The 24,396-nt window shown below is 42.7% G+C and overlaps 1 protein-coding gene across 1 annotated transcript in view; it reads left to right on the top strand.

Annotated features, from left to right (window-relative positions):
- SLC16A2 (solute carrier family 16 member 2) overlaps nt 1–24,396 on the top strand; it is a 748,609-nt gene that overhangs the window by 457,323 nt on the left and 266,890 nt on the right. The window contains exon 2 of the mRNA XM_044057669.1: nt 2,070–2,214. Within this exon, the coding sequence (XP_043913604.1) occupies nt 2,070–2,214 (145 nt within the window). The remainder of the gene's footprint in view (nt 1–2,069; nt 2,215–24,396) is intronic.

The raw sequence follows: 24,396 nt of genomic DNA, 5'->3' as shown, positions 1-24,396 counted from the left end.
TAAAATGTATGTAGTACAGTAGAGGCAGTGCAGTGTCTGAGTCTAACAAAGATTAAGGAATACTGCTCGAGATCCCAAAAGTACTAAAATTTGACTAAGGAGATAGAGTGAAAAAGAGGCTATACCATCCAAAGGGAAATGTCATTTCATAGTAGAAGTGACCAGAGCAACCGAGGAGAAAAACTCACTCACTGAAAGGGCATATTTCAGGGAATAAAGTTAGGAATTGTGGCAAATGCATGACCTGAGCATAATTCTAAACTTTGTCAAGCTGGAACAGAAAGTTCCAGAAAAAGAGACTAAGTAGCAGGCAGTGTTGAGGAGGAGAAAGTTATCAGTAAGAAATATTAGTAAAGCAATAAAAGAAGATGAAACAGTGCCTGATCAGAGTTCTAAACCTGTTTCTTAGTGTAAAATATAAAACTCACGTAAAAGATGACTCTAGGCAAATGAGGTCTGTAAGAAAATAAATAAAACTGAATAAAAACTTTGTTGTAACATATGGTTTGTATAGAGAAAGCAATCAAGAGAAGAAAAGTAAAGTAAAAGAGTGGTATGGTATTTACTCACAATGATGCAGAGGGACAGTAAACCAGAAAAGAAAAAGAAAAATATGTGTGTGGTGTTCGCTGACACTGAGCTAGACAGCATCCTAAAGACAAAGAGAAAAATGAATGGATACTTAGAGGAAAAAAAACTGAGGACTTCCCTAATGATATTCATGTGGAGCCAAAATACAGGAATCTTCTCTAGAAGAAAGAGGGTATTAGGTTTATAAACAAAAGGGGCAAGAGAAAATGAGTACGGTAATAGTAGCAGCTGACATTATAGAGCACAGATATTACCTTCTTTTCTAAGAACAAGAGTTGGACTTTGCCATCCCAGTGCCTGTACTAGTAGGGGAGAAGGTAGCTCCTTCTACTTCACAATAGCTTGACCATGAGAAGTCTCAGGTAAGCCAGATAAACTGTAAAAAGTCACACTGGGAAGATGACACTTTCAGCAGAGTTTGGAATGATCTAGGGAGAACTGAAAGTAGCTTTAAAAATGTCCCAACTTGAGTGTAGTTACCTTTACGTATTAAGTGGCAAAGATCGCTGCATGGCTTAGTTGATAAAACAAATAATGAAGGTCAATGGTGTACAAAAGAAGGGGCCGTAGCCCTAACAAACTATGGTGGTGGGATGGGTGCCTAAAATGTCGGTTCTGAATGGTATGCAACAGTAAAGAGTAATCACAGTGGACTCTTCTGAAAATATCCGCATGTCTTCCTTTGAAGAATCCATTAGGTGAGACACTCTACAGGAGATCCTGTGAGTGCTACGAAATTTAACTTACCCTTCTTACCATTGAAGAAGGGAATTATTGGACTGAAGGAAGTAAGAAGGAGTTTGCACCACTTTTGCTTTATCACAAAATAAAAACTGAAGACTTCTGATAAACCTTAGACTTTTGTGTATGAATATGGATGACAAGATTCAGTGGTGAATTTGTTGACATTCATGTCTCTAAGACATATTCTTTGTAAAATACCTTAAGAAAACATACACATAATGACCTGTATAAATTATCTGCCTTTTCATCCTGTTTTACATCAAAAGAGAGACACGAGTTTTAAGAATCTTGATTTTAAAAGAAAGTACAATACATTATTATGCTACATACTGAATTCATGTCACTGTCCTCTTTCTTAAAAAAAGATTAGCCAATATTTGTTTAGAAAATTCAGCATGCTTCAGCAGATTTATTTCAGCTGTGAAATCCTGAGTTAAGTGGAATAAACCGTGAATGTACAATAGCTTAAAATGTAGTGATACAAACTTCAATGGACGTGCTTTCCAAAAGTTATAATGAAAGTGCATTCAACAAAGTATCATAGCATGTTCTAATGAGCGCACATTGTAAAGTGTGATTTAGTAAACATGGAAGATTTTCTAAGCAACCTAAAAAGTAAAAGTTTATTGAATCAAAGTAAATGTATATTCATGTGCTATGATTTTACTGGTTTAAATATTTTTCACCGAATGCAGAATTTAGAAACTTAAGAATTTTTTTCTTTCTTTCCACAGCCTGGGTTGGTTCTTTGGCTATGGGCATGATCTTCTTCTGCTCACCAGTTGTAAGCATGTGCACAGACAAGTTTGGTTGCAGAAAAACAGCAATAACAGGAGCGGCGGTGGCTTTCATAGGACTTCTGACAAGCTCGTTCACAAAGTAAGGGTGCAAGTACAGATGTTTAAGCCCTGCTGCATTAAGTATTTGCATGAATTATTTACTGCCAAGAAGAGATTATAAGTATTTCAAACAAAATATTTTCTGTTTTTGCACTAGCAGGTTAAAATACAGATTGCTTTATTTATTCATGTATGTAATTTATTTTTATTTATTTTGTTTTACTCTGTTTTATCCAGGAAAGGCCAGCTGGGCACAAGGCCCCTTTTCAGTAAAGGTCAGAGAAGAAAAACTCTGTACACAAACAGCCCCATTCCAAAAGACTCAGGCTTAGTGTAAATGACCACTTACACTGAGAACAGGCCTTTTAGAATCTGGCCCCCACTATAAGTCTGTTTATAGACAGGGCTTACACCAAAGTAAGTCACTTACACTGAGAGAAAGTGTATTGAAATTAGGGCAGACTTACAGTGAGACCATCTCTTTTGGAATCTGGTCCATAAAGTTAAAGAACAATACATTCTGCTGTCACGTTTTCATATTCCTTGTAAACTCATAGACATTATATGGGGGTAGACATAAAGGGGTTTGGGGTTGGTGTAATGGTTAAACATTACAAACTCTAGGTGCAGGGTTTGATTCTCAAATGGAATAAGATGGCCTACAAGGGCAGTTAGCCTAGTACTAATCTATGAATCTCTGTGAGTAACAGTAATGCAAAAGGCACTCCATGTTTGTGCATACCAGTAAGACACAGTGATACAAGAAGGCATCTGATTACACTTAATACAAATGATGAATAGTACATTCCAGGAGGGTTTAAACAATACTACAGTTTCGCTACTGAGGTGGTACAACAGAGTTTTAAGGACTGCACCTGTCTGGTGCTTACACTAGTTGATAAGTTTAAAATGTGTAAAGAAGAAAAGTAGGATAGACTTAGAAATGAAAGCATAGGGCTAAGAAAAGTTTACAGTTTTAGTTTTGTACGATGAGTATGCAAATCAGCTTGTGTTCATACCGCATACTTCACAAGCTTACTTTACTTAATAATTGTGAAACACGCAAGATAGCGGGTGTTCATTACATACTTCACAAGTTGACCTAACATAATAATTGCAGAATATTCAGGACAGCCTATGTTCAGACTTAATACTTTCAAGTCAGCTATGAATACTGGCCTAGGTCAGTGCTAATATGCTGTTAATGCGTTTACATTATTTTATATTAGTTTTGTTTTTAGTGTTATATATCCATCTAGGTAAAGGCCATTTTTTGTGTAGAGCCAAGGACAAAATTTTCAAGAGTAAACAATGAATATTGTCATAGTTCAAACATTAAGTATTGTGCAGCATAATACAGAATTTGTACAAGGCGGTTACAGTATGTAGAGCAGCAACATAGGCAAGTATTCATAGCTGGCTTGTAAAGTTTGCAATATAAACATAATCATCTTGCATTTTTGTAAGACAGATCTGATTTACAGACTTCATCGCTGCCTATAATCACCACTGTGCATTTTTAAGCTGAGAGGCATACCACATGCAGTGTGGTAGTTAGCTTGTATGTTGAGTCTGTGGAAAAGAGCGTTCCAGTATGCTGCCTCGTTAGAAGACTTGCACATAGTAGTATTCATAGACACCAGTACTACACAAGTTCTATACAGAGCTGTGATTCTAAGATGTATGTTTGCCATGCACACCTATGTATTTCTGTAGTGGGAATATATGCAGGGTGAAGCTTTACTCTGTCCAGAATGCCAGTGCAGGTGACTGTGTGCATATGTCTATATATGAAAGTACTGGCACAGTATTTGAGTGGGTGCATGGATGACAGTTCTGAGTATCTGTTTATTTATATGAGTATCTGTGAGAGGAGGCGGGGTATCATTGCTTGTGTGTGGTCTTCTTAGTACATGTAGTACATAGTTTTAGAGGTGGTAAGCCCTGTATAGAGCAGTTGTTTCAGCTGTGCAGTGTAGAAAGTCATAGTCATGCAAATTCCCAGGTAATGAGATGCTACCCTTTTGGGAATGTGGATGGCTGTGAATTGGTAAATATCACAACAGCATCGCTCAGCACCTCGGTGCAGGTCAGGTTGGCTGTTGGGCCATATTCTGTGAATATCAACAACATTATTGCAAATACAAGTATCATAACACTATAGCATGTTACAGCTGACTTATTTTCAACTGACCATTAGTATATTTTAAGTAAAGGATTATTTTTTTTTGGAATATGACAATATATTAAGTAAAGTTGATTGACACCTGGAAGTTGAAATATTTTGTTTAGTTGACAAATCTTCCTCAGTCACTGAATGTGTCACTTTAATGCCCTTGTCTTTTTGTTTCTTTCATCATTTATTTATGGAAGGCTGTTTGCTCTAATCTGCATCAGCTATATGTGTATCATCTTGTCATATTTTTAATATCTCCTGCTCTAGCAGTAGCTTCCCTGAGTTGAATCTTATTCTGTTTTTTGCAGAGGTTGAAGAAATATATTTACCTTTTGTGGGGCTTACGGTTTACTGGAGACAGATGAAAGAGAAAGGTGGCCTGTTGTAGATATGCAAATGACTTAAATCTTCTAGGGCTAAGTCATTTTACTCTGCAGGAAATATGAACTTTACTTCCTCACTTGAGTGACTCTTCTACTTACAGGCACACACTTGGGCTGATGGCAGTCCTTTCCTATGTTATGTCTTAATGTCATCCAGGTAGCTGTGGGTGACGATGGCAAACACACATTAATCCACACTCAGTGAGAGAAGACGTCAACTGTCTGGATTCATAGTCCTTCCCACGTGGCAGTGTTTGATACATTGTTAAAAAAGGAGCAATTAAAGATCTGAGCATACTTGTATTAGCTGTTGTTCCAGATGGGCAAAGCCTCACAAAAGTTAAATAACAAAGTTTTTTTACTAAGTCACTAAAGGGAGTGTTTATGAAAAGGAACTTTTCGGTGACCATACCTGCTCATCTGTGCATGCAAGGCAACTTGGACACCTGGGAAGTGGTAGCATGAGCAGAGGGAAAATTGTGTTATTCAGCTGTAAATCATGCATTTACTCATATATGAAAACCATACCAAGGAAAGATACAAGTCCCAGATTAGTCACAAGACTATAACAGAGATTGAAGACTCTGTTCCTCATATGGTGTGAGGCAGAGACATTTTATTATGTTCAGTCTAACAGGTAGAAATCATGTCACAGGAGCCTGTAAATATTTCCCTACAGGTGAATATGGAACAGTAGTGGACAATCCTTTATGCCTGTCACAACACCCCTTTTGTTCTAATGGTTGAGTGCACATATTTCAGTCACATGGCATCATTGTTGCCTCAACTACCTAAATGTTTTTGTTCTTTCTGGGGTTATCCTGCATCTTCTTTGAATAATAACCTGAGTTTCATTACTAAATCACTAAAGGGAGTTTTTATGAACTGTCTGAAACTGAGCAACTTAAGTTCGTTTTTCTTTGGGTTAAAAGAAGTCAAGCTGATGTAGACGTTATTTCATTCATTTATTGCTTAAATACCCTTGAAAGATTACGTGCCTTTGCAATGTGAGTGTCATTCCTAAGGTCATAGTCATCAGTCTTGCTAATTTACAAACCAAGAGGCATATTTTAAAGACAGGAATATTTAAAAGAAAAAAAAAACTTTTGTATTAGAACAGTCTGTAACTGAGAGACTTGAATCCACTGCTAAAACAGCAAGCTTTGTATTTTTGCTTGATTAATATGTTTTTGTAACATTTTTGTTAGTGTAGTTTAGTCATGTATGTGAATCTGACTCTTTGTGGCCTCAAAGACTTCAACAAGTCAGGCCTGTGTGTCAAGAAGTGCTCTTTTAAACTCTTACAAATTCATCTTGATTACTACAGCAACGCTGTCCATCCATCAATCTCTGACATTCACTTCTTCTTTTGCATTTGAATTTCCCACAAGCAGTGTCTCCGCTAGTGAATCCTGTCTTTGCATTGTGTCTCCAAAGTATCTGAATTTTAGTTTTACTATTAGCCTTTCCTGTGACCATATGGATTTGTTTTCTTAAGTATTCACTGATATGATCTTCCAGTACGTGAAACTCTCAAAAGTTTTCTACAGTTTCAGAGTTCACAAACATTGATTTTCTGGCATACAGCTATATTTGTTGTCCAACTATATGCCACTAATACTAGGAAAATCAGAACTTTAAGTATATGGACCTTTGTTGACAATTTGATGTGCTATCCAGCATTACTACTGCTTTCTTTCCAAGAAACAACCATTTTTTTTTATTTTGTGGCTGCAATCACCTCCTGCATAAATCTTTGAACACAGCAAAATAAAATGTTTCGCTGCCTCCACTTTTTCCCCATCTATTTGAAAAAGATTGATAGGTCTAAATTGCATGTTTTATGTTGAACAACAAAACAGTTTTTACATTTTCTATTTATACTTTTATCAACAAGCGTTTCAGTTTTTATTACTTTGAGCCATTGTGGTATCATCTGTATGGCTGAGGTTGCTAATACTCCTCTAAGCAATTATGATTCCACCATCTGAGTCATCTAACCCAGCATTTCGGGTGATATATTTAGCATGCAAATTGAATTAATGTGGTGAAAGTATGCATTCTTGTTGTATTTCTTTCCTAATTAAAGACCAGTCAGTTGTTTCACAGTTAGTTCTAAGTGCTGCTTCTTGCTGCACATATATATATACACACGCACACACACACACACACACACATATATATATATATATATATATATATATATATATATATATATATATATATATATATATGTGCGTGTGTGTGTGTGATCTGGTCCTCCCATTTCTCTAAGAACTTTGCACCATTTGTTATGGCCCACACAGTTGTTGTGTCTTTCGGCTTTTCCCGGTTAGGGGTCGCCACAGCGGAGCTCCGGTCCGCTAATGATTGGCAGTTGATTTTTACGTACTGAGTTGCCAGCTCTGACGCACAACCTTCAACGAAGGTACGCCCATTCACGCATGTCTCCACACAGAAGATGCTCTAACTGAGAATCGAACTGGACAGCGTCTTACTGTGAGGCGACAACTATGGCCCACACAGTTAAAAGCTTTAAAGTAGTCAGTAAGACAGAAGTAAATAATTTCCTGAAACTCTCTTGCTGTCTCCATTATCCAGCAGATGTTAGCAATTTCATCTGTGGTGCCTCTGCCCCTTCTAAACATGCTGAATTTATATCTTGCAGGAGTCTAGCTTTTAAGATCTTGAGCATTACCTTGCAAGCATGCAAAACAAGTACAACTTTTAATAATTTAAGCACACTTTAGTATTTCACTTTTTGGTGATTTGAATATAAATTGCCCTTTTTCAGTCTAATGGCCACTGATGTACTTTCCAAACTTGCTGGCAAATTCCACAACGGAATGGAAAGGTACTGGCTCACATTCAGGGATATAGTTTACCCTGGTTTTGAGCAAGAGCAGAGCCAGATTTTAGCCAGGAAGTCTTTCAGAGTGGTTTTGAAAGATGGGAGGGAGGGTATTGACCTGATGGATACAGGTAAGGAGTTATAGGCCTTAGCAACCTCATACGAGTATGGACAATGCACAGAGGAGTTGCTAGGTTTGTAGACAAACAGGAGGTTTTGGTCACTGGATTACAATGACCGACTAGAAACCTAGTTAAGTAGAATGTTTCTTAGTGCTGGCTAGGAAGATGGATGCTGGATAACTTTATAGGTGCTAAGAAGTTGTGTATATGTTAGTTGGTGTGGCAGTTCTAACCAATTTAGTCTTTTCAATGCTATATAGTGGTGGGTACTGAAAGGGGTATGTGCTGCAAATTTAGCAACTTTGTTGAAGCATTGTTCAAGTTTAAATTTTTGTGAAGCCTGCAGGTCAGTAAGGAAAGGAGTGCCATAAAGAAGCGTGGGGAGGAGATAAGTAATGGCAAGTGTGGTTTTAGTTGCATTGGTTACAACGTTTTTGGCTCTGTAAATCATCCCTAGTTTTTGATGTTTGTCTTATGCAATTTTGTATATGCAAGATGAATGTAAGATTATCATCTACTATCACTCCTAATAGTTTGCTGTGAGAAGTGACTTCAGTGGTTGTATTATCAAGAGAGAAGACTTTACATTTTGTTTTTTCATGAGAGAGGAATTTGAAGAAAATAAAAGTAGTAGTAGTAGGTAGTAGTTTGATCTTTTTGGGGTTGACCATGCATTGTGAGTTACAAAGCCATGTTTCAGTGGCTGTTAAACCTTCCTGAGTAATTTTTTTGAGGTGTACCTTGTTGTCAGATGTGCAAATGAGAGTGGAATCATCTGTGTATTGTATTAGGGTGGCCTATTATGTGGAAGTATAGAGGGCATTGGTGAAAATGTTAAAGAGGAGAGGACCAAGGATACAGCCTTGTGGTTCCTTGGTGGTGACTGGGAGGTAAGAAGAGAGCACAGCGTACCATTTTATTGACTGATACCTATTCGACAGGTAGCTTTTGAACCACAGAAGGGTAGGCTGAGACAGACCTAGTGAGGACATTTGAAGTAGAAGTTTGCTGTAACAAAGTGTATTGAAAGGGTTAGACAAGTCTAGAAATAAGGAATAGACTAGTTAGTTTGCCATTTTCTCTAGCTTTTTTGACAGTATATGTGTGTGTGTTAGAAGGGCAGTGCTAGTAGTACTATGGGAAGGGCAGAAACCATGTTGTGTAGGGGTAGGAGTTCTTCCTGCAGGAAATAGTCTAGCAGTTGATTTTGAATACATTGTTCAAGTATTTTGGTGAGGGAATATACGATCGCTGTAGGTCTAAAGTTATTAATGTCTGTTGAATTGCCTCCTTTGTGCAGAGGGATAATGTGTGACTTCTTCCATTGAAAGGGAGCATGGGATTCCTGGATTGACCTATTTATAAGGACTGAGACAGGATAGGCAATGATTTTGACTGCTGTTTTTAGGTACTCCCTTGAAAGGTCATCAGCTGAAAAAGAGCATGATTTAAGTTTAAGAGTAGTTTTATATAGGATGTGCACAGATTTGAAGGTGAAAGTGGATTTGGTGATATGTGGCTGTTGGGCAGAGTTGGGATTAGATGTTGAGGAATCCTTGGTTAGAGATGCTATACTATCTATAAAAGAGTTGAACTGTATTGTAGTTTCAAGCAGTGAGTTATCAGGAGAGGGGTTTGGGTTGAATTTTTGGCCAAGATGTAAGATTTCTTTAAAGGATGTCCAAACTTTTTTTAAGGTTGTATTTAGTATTATTCTGAAAGTTGTTATAGTATAGTTTTTGTCTTCATTTATTTGCTTTTTAGTATGATTGCAAAGCATTCTGAAATGCTTAAGATACTGAAAGTGTTTTATATTTTTGCCATTCTTTCCATGCTTTTTGTCTATCCTACATTAGCATTCTACTCTTTTTGGACAGCCAAAGTGCATTATTTGTTTTCAGTCTCTTCCTTCTAAGAGGTACATCTAGGCTGATTAGGATATATAGAAAAGTTGTATTGAATTCAATTACATCATTTTCTAAAGGGAGGTTTGTTTGGAAGTTCTAGTCACATAGGGTAGTAATGAATTTTTCTGGGTTAAACTTGGAAAGGTTATGTATTGTTTTATCAACATGCTGTTTAACTGGATGTGTGAGATGTCTAGTCATATAGACTGGGAGATGATCACTGAGAGAGTCTGACATTGTACCTGTGGTGGAGTATTTGGTAGGGGCTCATTCTCGGATCCAGTCAAATAGAGAATTTGATGTCTTGCTGTGTGAAACCGTATCAGTTCATGTTAGATGTAGGGGAGTTAGAGTTTATGTCCAACCGATTGACATTCACATCACCTAGGTCATTTGGGGAAGGTTTTAGAATAAGAGTTAGTGTTACCACCTATCCATTTTTTTCCAGACTGTCTGGAAATCAAACTGATTATCCAGTAGTCCAGAAAACACTGTACAAACTCTGCTATTCTGTTTCAAAAAAGAAACAGACAGTTGGAATTTGTTAAATTGGTGGATTCACTATGCTTTTTTACAGAAAAACATAGTAAATCGACAGAAAGAAGGCGTCACGAATGGTGAAAAGAGGGTATTCCCCCTCAGCTGACATGACTATGAAATGGTTGGAGAGGGGATGTGGCAGAGGTGGAGATGGGTTGGGGTATGGGAGGCGGGAGGGGTGTGGCTTTGGTCTGAATTTAGCCACAAGGAAAGGTGACAACCATAATAAGAATCACAATTGAAATGTGTATGTAGGAAGTATAATATTAGAGTAAGAGGAGTGGGTAGGAATTGGTTGTAGGAAGCAGAGCAAAGCAAAGTCAAGTGTAGTGAGGCTGAGCACAGTGGGCACCTCTCTCTCAGATCAATTTACAACCAAGAGCAATCGGTTTATAGCCAAAAGAAAGCAATTAACAAAGATAAGCAAATAAAGCAAGTTGCCTGTCATTTCCTGAGTCTAAATAACTAGCATATGCAGTATAGTCTACCAGTGAAGCTAAAGGGGACAGTAACAAACTTAGTAAGAAGTCATTCGAGTGTATGGACTATTTCACAGAGATTTTCAATCACAGAGCAGGCATGTATGCAACTGCTTAAAGTTAAAACGCAGAAAGGTTCTTCATGATAAATATGCTTACATTAAGCAATAACAAAATTCTCAGTAAAATTGTAGGTGTAGGACCTTGTGGCAGAGCTCCTGCAATATTGAGGTCAGATGTATTGACTGCAGGCTATTAAACAATGACAAAATTCTCAGTAAACTTGCAGGTGTAGGGCCTTGTGGAAGAGCTCCTGCAATGTCAAGGTCAGATGTAGTGACTGCAGCCTATTAAACAGTGACAAAATTCTCAGTAAACTTGTAAGTATAGGATGTTGAGGCAGAGCATCTGCAATGTCGAGGTCAGATGTGCTAACCGCAGGCCATTAAACAATGACAACATTCTCAGTAAACTTGTGTAGGTGTAGGGTCTTGTGGCAGAGCTGCTGCAGTATTGAGGTCAGATTTAGTGACTATAGGTTATTAAACAATGACAAAATTCTCAGGAAATTTGTAGGTATAAGGCCTTGTGGCAGAGCTCTTGCAATATCGAGGTCAGATGCAGTGACCACAGGCTCTGCTCTATTAAGGAAGATAATGACTGGGTGTAACAGAAGAGAACAGGTTACTTTTGTTTGTAGAATTTTCTTGGCAGAAGTACTAGATTAGGTTGCCCTTACCCTCTCTAGTAGACCATCTTTCATCTGATCTTTCTATGACCTGCTAGTGTTGGGTAGCCCTATGTGGTCTAGTTCATAGCTTCACTGGAATGCATAATCCTCATTCCAGTGTTAAAGATATGATTCAGAAGGGGGTAAGGTGCAATATTTTTAGGCATTATCAAAGCAGCTCCCCTGTATAACAAAAGATCTGAAGTAGGAGATTCATTTGTCTGCAACCTGTGGGGTTATGGATCCGATATCGGATCCGAACCGGCATGGTTTACCAGCTATGGATCCGAGCTCTCAGCTCCTCCCCTCACCCATAATGCCCTGCTCTCCCTACATGACCTCTGATCTAGTTTGCCGCGCTGGTGACCAGACTGGTGTTCTTGAGCTCTACAGCTAAGTGGTTTTATAAAGTTTCTCTAGTGTTAAAATTTAATTTTTTTGAAAGTTTGAGTGAAAGTTTAGGCTCCCCTATTTGATAGTTATACTTGTTTAGTTATTTTAATATTTTTTACTTAGTTTCCCTCCCCTCGCTGGTAGCGTAGTGTGTGTTTGGGCCTGTTGTGTGTTTAGTTACTTTTACTTTTTACCTTTAGTTTAAGTAATATCTAAGCTCTTAGGATGTCAGAACAACCTAAGGCTGTTTTTTCGAAGTGCTCCGAGTGTGGCCATAAGCTTTCCCCTGCTGATGGCCACACTCGGTGCGTTCGATGCCTTGGGGTTGAACACCTCACTTCTGGATGTTCCATTTGTGCAGGGTTCAACCCCAGGGCATTGAAGGAGCGGAGGTCTAAGCTGGTCCTGGCGGGACTTTTGCCCCCGGACTCGGCTCCGACCTCCGCTCCTTCGGGGGGAACCGTGTCTCCGGCTCCCCCTCCTCCTCCTGGGACTCAACCTCCCTGTAGTGGTTCGGAGGAGAGGGAAACTAGAAAGAAGGACCGGAGGGAGAAGCACCATAAGTGGCGGGCCGAGACCTCTGTTTCGGCCCCACCTGCCAAGCGGGCTTCTCCTCCGGCCTCCTTGTCTGCTGGTTCTCCTCCTCCTCGGCTCCGGTCACCCATGTGCTTTTCACCGGGACCTGAGGAGGAGGAGACCCGATCTCCGTCGAGGCTATCCAGGAGGCACTCAAGGCCTACCTCGGTAGCCTCGTCAAGATCGACCTATAGCTTATCAGACGCTGATCTGGACCGGATGATGAGAAGGTTCATCCAGGCCCAGATGCAGATGGGAGTGCTCTTGCCCCTCTGGGGAGCTCGACCCCTTTCTTTAAACCTATTGCTCCTTCTCCGACCCGCTACCCGGGTTCGGAGCAGTTGGAGCTGAGCAGCTTTGGAGCCGGGGGTGGGTCGGCGCCGATAGTACTCGGTACTTCGGATCCGACCCTGCCCTCGAGTGCTTCGGATCTGACCTCTCGGAGCCTGGATCCGAGCTTCGGATCCGGGGGGATCAGTGCTCCTTCGGCGCCGTCTGTGTCGGAGCGCACTGTCCCCTCAGATCTGAGTGCTTCGGCGCCGGCTCCGATCCACTCCTCGGATCCGAGGGGGAGCCGATTGTCGGATCCTTTGGTCGAGGTCGGCTCCCCTTCGGCGTTTGATGTAGTGGAGAGGGCCCTGTTGAGGGTCTCCGGACCCCCGGCACTTGCTTCGGCACCATCCCGCGCTCCATCTGTACTGGGTCAGGCTTCCACCATCCGGCCTTTGGGACAGCCCGCTCCTTTGCCCCAAGTTGTTCCTTTGGAACAGGTCACTGTTTGCGAGGAGTCCTCTGACAGCCCCCCGGAGGATGCCCCCTGCAAACATACGTGCAAAAGGAGGCACATTGACTCCCCCGAGTCTCTCACAGAAGACACGGACTTGGAGGAAGGGGAAGGCTCCCCAAGATCACCCCCTGAGGATGTCTCATTTGGAGACATCATGGAAATGCTCCGCATAAGGGGGGGGATGGTCTGCCCCAAGTCTTCCTCGGACGAGTCCGTGTTCTTGGAGGCATTTGAAGCGGGCCCGTCTACCTCTTGGGTGTCCCCTCCTGCCGACCCCCTGGTGGACCTCATTACCACCAGGGCGTGGAAGGAACCGGACACCGTGGAGCCAATCCCAAAAAGGCCCGACCGTATTCTCAGTCCCCGGCTGACCGTGCCCATTGGAGTAAGGGGCCTCCGGTAGATGCCATGTTGACGGCGGCTGCCACCAAGAGGGAACTTGCTCAGGAGAGTCCCTCAGTCCATTCCGAGCAAGGAGTCTCGGATGATGGACCGCTTGGGGAAGCGGATGTTTAGTTCAGCGACCTTTTCAGTAAGAGCGCTGAACTACCTGGCACATGTGATTAGGATGCAGCGCGATCTTATTAAAGAATACGCTGCATCCCCCCCAGAGTCCATGTCGGAGGAGGACAAAGTATTGCACTCCACCCGCATGGCCACTCTTAGGTCCGTCACTAATACCTCTATGCGGTTACTGTCCCACGCTATGGAAGGTGCCGCTAGAGCCGCAGGGGCAGGCCTAGTTACTAGACGTCAGGCCTGGCTCCGTCATTGCGATTTTACGGAGCCCTTCAAGGCGTCATTTGCGAACGCCCCCTTCGATGGTTCTGCCCTTTTTGGCAAATCTGTTCGCGATACCTTGACCCAGAGCGAAAAGGACGGGAAGACGCTGTCTGCCGTCGGAATCCGCTTCTCTGTGCCCCAGAGGCCCTATTCTAGGAACCAAAAGGGCCAGAAGAAGATGTGGTTCCGGAAGTCGCAGCAATCCCAGCCCGCTCCGGACAACCAGTCCTTCCGTGGCAGAGGAGGACAGGGAGGACACCGCCCCAGGGGCAGAGGGGCTCCCAGGAACTTCGGGTCCAGAGAACCCTTCTCTGAACGGCCCGCGCAGCAGCCCTGAAGGGTTGCCCGACTGCTCCACTCTGGAGGCAGTCGAGGACGTTCGGAGCACCTAGCGGCATGGGAGTCCATAACAACAGACCGCTGGGTCCTCCAAATCATATCCAGAGGATACCGTATCCTGTTTCGTCACATGCCAAAATTGAAGTCCCTCCCCGACGTTCCACCCGGTCAGTGGGAGGCCGCTTTGGCAGAAATTGGCCATCTGCTAAAGAAAAGAGCCATCCAGCCCGTCCCCCCAGACCAGATCGGATCAGGGTTCTACTCCAGGTTCTTTTTAGTGCCAAAAAGACGGGGGATCTAAGACCAATTTTAGACCTTTCACTCTTGAACCTGGCAGTCCCCAAAGAGAAATTCCGAATGGTTACGTTGCAGTCTATTCTCCCCCTTCTGGGAGAAAATCACTGGATGTGCTCCATAGACCTCAAGGATGCGTACTACCATATACTAATGGACAGGCGCTCCAGGAGGTTTCTCCGCTTCGGCTGGGAGCCAGTCACTACCAATTCGGGTCCTTCCCTTTGGTCTCACCACAGCCCCAGGGTGTTCACCAAAGTATTAGCAGTGGTAGCGGCCCACCTGAGGCTTCAGGGGGTGCAGGTCTTTCCCTACCTGGACGACTGGCTTCTCACCACCCCAACAAGGCATCTACTACTATTGGCGCGAGACTCCTTTCTCCATCTTGCTCCCCATCTGGGCATCACAATAAACACAGAAAAATCCAACCTAGCACCCACGCAGTTCATAGATTTTATAGGTGCCAGGTTAGACACGAGGAGATTAAGAGCCTTCCTCACTGCGGACAGAATTCAAAATCTGCAGCTCCAGGTGCGGGCCATTCTCCACTCAAGCTCAGTTCCGGCGGAGTTGGTCCTGAGGGCCCTAGGGTCCATGGCGGCAGCAATAGCGCTTCTCCCTCTCGCCAGGTTCAATATGCGCATCCTTCAATGGACACTCCTAGTTCAGTGGTCGTATCTTGCTTTTCCTATGCGTCATCCCATTGCGATCAGCAAGGCTTGCAAGCGGTCCCTCCTGTGGTGGCTACACTCTCCAGATCTCCACGGAGGCCGCCCCTTTTGTGCTTCTCCCCCTCTCACCACGGTGACCACGGACGCCTCCCGCCTCGGGTGGGCATTTTGCAGGCCGGACGGTCCAAGGCACGTGGAACAATTCAGAGACCTCACTGCATATCAACGTTCTAGAGATGAGAGCAGTGCTCTTAGCGTTGCTAGCACTTCAGGCCTTTCTTCCCTTGGGAACAATTGCGATTCAATCGGACAACATGTCTGTTGTCTGGTATATCAACAAACAAGGAGGAACCAGGTCTTACCCTCTTTGTCGAGAAGCCATGAGAGTGTGGGAATGGGCAATCTCCACCAACCGCTTTCTCATAGCAACGCATATTCCGGGTCGGTCCAACATCCTGGCGGACAAACTCAGTCGCACCATTCTCACCCCTTACGAGTGGTCTCTCAATACACAGGTAGCGGAACGCATCTTCGCACGGTGGGGAACTCCTTGTTGCGATCTTTTTGCGTCTCCCTCAAACACCAAGTGCGACAGTTTTTTCGCTCTAATACCGCCTCCCGGAGGTACCCCAAGAGACGCTCTGGTGCATGCTTGGCCACCCGGTCTTCTTTATGCTTATCCCCCTTGCCTCTGATGCTCCAAGTTCTTCAGAAAGCCTCTCGGTTGGGGTGCAGAATGATTCTCATTGCTCCATTTTGGCCTCGACAGATCTGGTTCCCTTTCCTAAGGTCTCACTCAGTGAATCCTCCTTGGATTCTAGATCCCATTCCGGATCTGATATCTCATCCATCCCGCTTATCACCCTCGAACCTGGACAACCTGAAGCTGACCGCTTGGCTGCTCCAGTTCCACTCCTGATCAGGACTCCTGGTATTTCGTCCCCTGTTAAGGCCATCCTGGTGGCGGCTCATAAACCATCCACTAGGAAAGTCTACCGCAGTAAGTGGAAACGGTTCTCCTTGTGGGCGGAGCGGCAAGGCCTAAACCCCTTCACAGTTCCCCTTCCTCTGGTGCTTGACTTCTTAACCACTCTTTTTAATGATGGTGCCAGTAGTTCCACGGTCAAAGTACAACTTGCGGCAATTTCTCATTATCATATTGGTCATGACTCCAGTCCACTGATGTCTGCCAAATTGTGTAAGATTTTCCTAAAAGCTACTTTCCTTCTCAGGCCCCCGGTAAAGCAAGTGGTTCCTCCTTGGGACCTTTCTTTGGTCCTCCAGGCCTTGACCGCTCCCCCCTTCGAACCGGCTACGGTAGATCTGAAATTCTTATCTTTCAAGACGGCCTTTTTAGTAGCCATTACCTCGGCCAAAAGAGTCTCAGAACTTCAAGCATTGTCAGCCAAACCTCCTTACTTGGTCTTTCATCCGGACCGTGTTTACCTCAGGACCAACCCGTCCTTTCTTCCTAAGGTAGCTTCTGAAGCAAACATTAATCAATTCATTAACCTCCCTGTTTTCTTTCCTAAATATCAAAACAAGGGTGAATACAAGCTTCATTCCTTAGATGTTCACAGGCAACTTAGATTTTATCTAAACAGGACGGCTGGTCATAGGCAATCCGACCAGTTGTTTATTTCCTTTGCTAAATTTAATTTGTACAAGCCAATTTCTAAAGTCTCATTATCTCGCTGGATTTCTCAGTGCATCTTATTGGCTTATCAAGCTTCTGGAAGGCCTGCACCAGAGGGTGTACTTGCCCATTCAACCCGGTCAGTCTCTACCTCGGCCGCCTTTAAGGCTAGGATTCCTCTAGATGATATTTGTGCAGCAGCCACTTGGGCTTCATCTCGTTCCTTTATTTCCCACTACAAGTTGGATCTTACATCTAGGGGTAGAGCATCCTTTGGCTCCGCGGTGCTCCGGAATATCCTTCCATGATGGCCGCCCAAGATTCAGGTAGCTGGGGACTCTGTCCCACAGGTTGCAGACAAATGAATCTCCTACTTCAGATTTAGAAGTTATGTACTCACCATAACGTTCCATCTGAGTAGGTGTATTCATTTGTCTGCAACCATCCCGCCCTCCTATCCCCCTGGCCTTTTTCAGTTTCCTGCATATTATGTGTTACCCTTTTCTGGGTGTTCATGCTGTTGGCAAACTCGATCTGAGGTCATGTAGGGAGAGCAGGGCATTATGGGTGAGGGGAGGAGCTGAGAGCTCGGATCCATAGCTGGTAAACCATGCCGGTTCGGATCCGATATCGGATCCATAACCCCACAGGTTGCAGACAAATGAATACACCTACTCAGATGGAACGTTATGGTGAGTACATAACTTCTAATTAATTTTTGGGAAGAGCCAAGATGGCTAAGTGAAGACAGCAACTTTTTAGAGCTCTCCAGTATTGGTCTTTAATACAGGGAAATGATTATTTTTAAAAAGAATTGTTACATTTTGACTAATAATAGTTCTCTCTGCAAAATACTTGATTTTTATGAAGTTTCATAAAATTTTCCAGTCACTTTACTTGGAGACTGTTTTTTTAATTAATGAAGATGAGTAACTTCAAAAATTCTCATACTGACTCTTCGCAGAAGAAGGATATATAACTCATAACATCTACTCTCCAGGAGCTTTCTTTTAAAATGGATGGCTTTCAAGATAACCTAGAGAATCTGAGAAAAAACTGTTTTAAACAAACTGAAGCTTTCAAAGAAATGTTACAACAGCAGCAAACTAAAATTCTAGAAATGAAGACTGCCTTGAACGACATAGATGGAAGATTAAAAGCAGAAACATCTCAAACTGTCTTTTTACTAAAACAAAATAATTGGTTTCTGAACAGAATAGATGATTTAGGAAACAGAGAAAGGAGGTGTAATATAAGGATTTTTGGTCTTCCAGGAAAAAAAACTGAAGGTGAAGATTTAATCATTTCTTAATACTTGGATTCCATAAATATTAAGTCACCACATGGTTTTTCCTATGGTATAGAAAGAGCCCATACAGCTGTAGGTAAACTTATTCCGTCTTCCTCATTTCTCCTCCAAGATATATAGTCATTAACTTTCTGTCATTTATTGATAAAGAGTTAGTATTACAAACTGGGTGGAGAAAAGCACCTTTGAAATATAAACAACATTTGATAAGATTTGACAATTACTATTCATCTAAAACAATGTTGTTGTGTCTTTCGGCTTTTCCTGGTTAGGGGTAGCCACAGTGGAACTCCGGTCCGCTAATGATTGGCAGTTGATTTTTACGTGCCGAGTTGCCAGCCCTGACACACAACCTTCAATGAAGGTACGCCCATTCACACATGTCTCCACACAGAAGGCCCTCTAGCTAAGAATCGAACAGGACAACGTCTTACTGTGAGGCGACAATGCTACCGCAGCACCACCACAGACTGTAGAAAATCTTGCTGGCCTCTTGTAAACTCTTTTACATAGAATGGCTTTAAATCGCAGATAATTTTTCCAGCAAAAATACATCTGTTAATGGAATTAGAATCTTTAACAACCTGAAAGAAGCTTCTACATTTGTTAAAAACAACAGCCTTATATGAACATCAGAAGATATGGATTGGTCATCTCTTTCTTTGAAAAGAACAACAGACAAAAAGACTGACATGAAGGGAAAAAAACAGATTCCATATGTTCCATTTCCAGTAAAACCATTAAATCTACAGTCAAGTAATAACTGATGAATTTCTTTTTTGCACTTGTCAGTAATTATGAAGCTTTCATTCTCTAATACTGAAACAGATTTTTTTTTAGATATTTATTGTTTAATGTTTATTGCTGAAAACATATTCTTTTACTAATCCTTCCAGTTTCAAAATGGCTATTTCAATCTGAGTGTGTTGTTTTTTTTTTTCTCTCCTTTTTTAGGTAACTTTTCACCTCATATGTTTTCTTTTTTTGTTTATTTAGATCAATAAATTCCCCACTATTGTATAATAATACTTGTACGTCTAATATCCTCTAAATAGTAAGTTATTTTCTCATTATTATCATATGTAGAACTGTCAATATTGTTTCATTTTCATATTCTTGATTTGTCTCTCATGGTAAAGTATGTCTAGTTTGCTTCTCTTGCTGTTATTTGAAGCTTTTTATATGTCCATTTTTTTCAGAGTTTTGAAGTATTTTGAAATAGTTATTGGGTTACTCTTCATATAGTGAAGATGTCACTAGGGGCAGACTTTATTATGATAGGTTCATAGGCAGGTACTAGGCTATATGCCCAAAGGCATTTATAAGCCTAGCTGGAATGTGTTGGCTTTCGCCGCCCCATTGGATTAGTTCCCTCTGCCTCTGTCCAGCAGAGCTACTGAAGTGATCCCTGGGGTAAACTTTCTGTTTCTCATCCACTCGTCAAGGTTTCTCTTGAAGAGGGTCAGCGAGGAACTCTGCCTAATGTAGATTGGAATCTTGTTCCAGAGCATGGGAAGTCTCTGGGACAGGAATCTGTCCCTCCAGCATGTCCTATTTATTGTTGTGGTGAGGTTTAGATCCCTGGAGCGTGTGGCTCGAGGGGATATGGTTTTCTTTAGGTGGAGCATGTCCATCAATTTTGGGTTGGACATGGCCTTGCATGTCAGGCAGAGATCACCTCTGAGTAGGCAGTATGCAACCGAATACAGCTGAAGTTTCTTCAGTCGAGCTGCATAGGGCATCTGCTTGAGACCAGTGATCCTCTTGATGAGGTACTTCTGTGGTCTTTCCAGTTGTTGCAGGTGTCTTGTAAGATACATCCCAAATGGGGCATTGTAATCTGTGATGGGTCTGATGAGTGATGCGTAGAGGGGCCCAATGACCTCTTTCGATCTGCATGCAAACCCTTTTGTGATTAGGTGAGCCACATAGAAGGATATACTAACCACTTTTGGCAATGTGATTATCAAAGGAAAGGTTAATATCTACTTGGCTCCCCAGATCCCTTATTTCGTCTTCTGTATTTAGGGGGCTACAACCTATGTGGTAGTTTGTGGGTACTTTGTTTTTTCCAAAGGGGATGACTATGCACTTTTTGGCATTTAGCTTGAGGCCATGGTTTTGACAACAGGTATCTGTCTCAGTGAGACCCTTTTGGAGGATGTCTGTGTCAGCCAGAGAGTCAATTATAGCCCTTAGTTTGCAGTTGTCTGCAAACTTGGTCAAGCCATAGTCCTCCTGTGCTTGCCTGTACCTCTGAGAAGTATATGCTGAACAGGAGGGGTCCTAGGACTGAGCATTGGGGAACGTCACTTGTAACCAGTTTAGAGTCAGACCTAGCTCCCACAACTCTTACCATGTGGGTTCTGTCCGTGAACCAGTTGGCAACCCATCCTGTGATGTAGGGGTTTATGTTCAGGCTGGTGAGCTTGTCTATAATACCTGAGTGGGGAATGGTGTCGAAGGCCTTTGCGAGGTCTAGGTAGGCTGTGTGGACCACCTTTCCCTCATCAATAGCCTTGGTAACTGTCTCAAAGAAGTCCACCAGGTTTAGGAGGCATGATCTGCCCTTAATAAAGCTGAACTGGGTAGGGTCCAGTGTTCGGAGGTTCCCAATGTCTCTGTTAATGAGCTCCATGATGATGCACTCCATAGTTTTGCAGACCAAGCTAGACAGGCTTATAGGACAATAGTTCACGGGGTCTGTTGTGGCTCCACCGTTGCTGTGCGACACTCTGTGGGCACGTAGCCTGTGGAGAGGATGAGTTTAAACATTATGTTTAGGTGAGGGGTTAGTTCATCTTTGAGCTCGTGTAGGACGCAGCCTGGGACACCGTCCAGTCCTGTGTTTTTGGCTTTGGAGAGGTCTGTTTTAACCTGAGTGTCTGTGATTTCAGGGGCACTACATTCTTCTGTTATAGTTATGGGCCCTTTTGGGGGTGAGAGGAGGGTGAAGTTTGCACTGAACCTGTCTGCCAGGATGTTGGCTATATCGGTCTGTTCAGTGTATTTTGTGCCATTCTGCACTAACTCCGAGCAGATCTGAGAATTGCCACTTAGATTCTTGACATAGCTAAAGAATGCCTTGTGGTTATCTTTGGAGTCCATGGCAATTTTTCTTTTGAAGCTAGCCTTGGATGATTTTATGAGGGAACGTAGTTTCTTGCTGATACTGATCAGGGATGTCTTCCCTTCTTGGGATTTTACTCTTTTTCTGTACTAGTTTCCTCCTTCTAGTGTATAGCTTGTTTATGGCAGGGGTCCACCAGACTGGTTTCCTTTTCTTGGAGGAGTGAGTCTTGGTTTTGTTTGGGATAGCACAAGCCATGCATTCTTGTAGGTGCCCGTAGAGTGCATTAGTAAAGGATTTTGCAGCTTGGACAGCATTATCTTTTAGCATGGGGGCTTTGAAACTTCAGGGCTTTGAAACTTCCCACCTTGGTCTTAAGTAACGTGAAGTTTGCTTTTGAAAAGTTTTTCATGGTGGTTTCTTTGACCGGGGGTGGTGGCAGAATGTGGATATCCAGAGTAATTAGTTTATAGTCAGATCTAACCAGCGAGGGGTTGACCTCCGGTGTGGAACACCGATCGCCCATGTTGGTGATGACTAGGTCCAGTATGATGTTCTTTGTATTTCACTGTTGTAGTCATTACATTTGGGTAATCTGCTTGCAGGTTGCCCTCAGTCGGCCTGATTAAGAAAGTCTTGGGTCCTGCTTCGGTTGCTGTCCCTTCTTCCATGATGTCAGGTCGTCAGGGGTATAAAACATGCAGCCGACGTCATTACATCAGTCTTTCTTGCCGTGCGGTGCCCGAAGCAGAAGCAGTTCGCAAGTGCCGGTCGGCCGACTCCTGAAATTTTCGTTTTCAAGTTTCAGAACCAAAGTCTTCAACTTAAAGCTAAGTACCCCGTTGGGGAAACTTTTTCTTGCTCCTTTCCGATGTCAGTAAAAGTTAATAATTGCATTACTTGTGGAAAGCAAATACGTCATAAAGATTTTCATGCGTACTGTATTCCTTGCCTAGGCCCTGACCACGACGTACCTTGCTGTCGGTTTTGTGCTTTATTTAATCAGCGCACTATCCGCCGTTGATATATTTTTGCCTCTAAATATTTCGGTTCTTGGTTTAATTATCCAGAAATGCCATCGGTTAGCCATCCGACTACCGGGATTCCAAAAAAACGCAAAGATAAAGACAGAGACAGGCTACTGAGGTCCAAAACTGCCTAATGATGCTTCTCCTAAGCCAGTCACCAGTTTGCCAGTGCTCATTGAGGCTTTTTTGCAGCCCCTGATACCTGCTACTTCTGATTCACAGGCCTCTACTGAGACCCATTTGGAGTCCGGTATGCCGCGAAATACTTCAACTATGGAACCCGCAGATGTCTCTACCTTGGATGGGTCCGGAGCCGCTGTGCAGGCACCGGCTTCTGAGGATGTATTCAGGCCTACAGACTTGCATATTAAATCGACACTTCCTTCATTACTAAGGCCTAAATCTCGATCCATGTCTAAAAAAACAATGCCTAGGCCACATGCTCAGGCCCCTATCCCTAAAAAACAAATGATAAAAATGGCTGAAGATCTTATAACTGTAATCAGGGGTAGACAACCCCCCCCCCAAGAGGCCTAGGGCTGAGCTTGATTATGAATCTTCTAAAGACCTGGATTTGGCCATACCTACTTATGAGGATTCTGATGCAGAGGATTCTATTCCCTCTGCTTCCCCTCCTGATGATTTTTCTTTTGGGGAAACTTTACATACCTTAAGGGAGCATTTCCACTGAGAAAACCAGGAATTTTCTGATTCAAAAAAGAGGCTTAGGGATTTTTTTTCTTCTACCTAAGCATAGGCCTTTGGCTACACCTCCTGTACTAGACATTGTTGATGATGTGTTCTCGGAATCCAGTTTGGCCCCTGATTCCCTGCCTCCTGCTCCTAGTAAACCTGACAGATACTACAGGGTTCCTGAGTCCCACAAGTTCCTTTTCAAAAATCCTGTTGCGAATCCAGAGACTATTTCTCAGGGGCCCAAGGGCATTAAGGCTTCTACTGCTAAAAATCCTACCCCTTCTGATAGAGACTCAAGGGTGCTGGATAGATGGGGTAAAAAGGTTTATACTTCTGCAACTTTGGCAAACAGAGCTTTAAACTGCCAATTTCATATGTTAAAATATCAACAACATATTATTGGACTGCTAAAACAGAAAATGATGTTGATTCCTGACTGCGTAGAAAATAAAGATTTACAGGACTTAATGCATTCTGCTGAACAAGTTGGAAAACATACTTTGCAATGTGGTTTTGATTCTTTAGAGGCCTCTTGCAGGGCTGCTGTTACTGGGTCTGTGCTTAGAAGGCATGCTTGGCTTAAGGAGCAATCTTTGCCTTATCATGTTAAAGCTAAATTGTTGGATGCTACTTTAAATCAGGACCGCCTGTTTGGCAACAAGGCTGAAGAGGTTCTTAAAAAGATGGAAGATAAAGCTAAATCTATGCAAACTGTTAAAGATTTTTTACAAGTGCAACCTCCGAGATTTAGTAGGCAATGGCCTACTAAGAATTGGTCCTTTCCAGTCCCTTCCAGATCCTCTCAAGCCAAACCCAGACACAGCAAAAACCCCAGGTTTCAGTCCCAGGGGACTCTCAGAACTAAGCAGTGGGGGTCCTCCACTTCCAAATCTGGAAATAACAAGACACCCCCCTATGGTAAACAGTCTCAATGACTTCCTTTAAAAATTCCCAAGCATGTATCTTTTGACCCTCCTTTGGGAGGGGAGATTGCTCTTCATGCAAAGAACTGGGAACTCATAACCCAGGACAAATGTGTTTTAAAAATAGTGTCCCAGTGATACAGATTTCATTTCCACACATTGCCAACACCAAATGGGTGGTCATGTCTGCCCCCAAATCAGTGGGCAGAGGCTCAAAAACAAGTACTGTCCCTCTTAAGCATAGGGGCTATCCAACTGGTGCCAGAAGAGGAGAAAGGGCAAGTTTTCTACTCCAGACTTTTCCTGGTACCCAGAAAAGACAAGTCCAATCTTTAAACACTTTTCTGGACATTCCAAAATTCAAGATGTTGACTCTTCACCAATTACTTCCTATGCTAGGCAAAGATGCCTGGTTGGCAACACTAGATTTAAAAGAAACATACCTGCACATCCCAATCAGGGAATCTTGCAGAAGATACCTACGCTTCAAAGCAGGCTACACGCATTATCAGTTCTCTGCACTGCCCTT

Source organism: Protopterus annectens, chromosome 15.part0, assembly GCF_019279795.1.
Source record: "Protopterus annectens isolate FY-2018-M chromosome 15.part0, PAN1.0, whole genome shotgun sequence".
Classification (NCBI taxonomy): Eukaryota; Metazoa; Chordata; order Ceratodontiformes; family Protopteridae; genus Protopterus; species Protopterus annectens.
The sequence above is the reverse complement of the archived record's forward strand: the minus strand, read 5'-3'. Positions and strand labels throughout refer to the sequence as shown.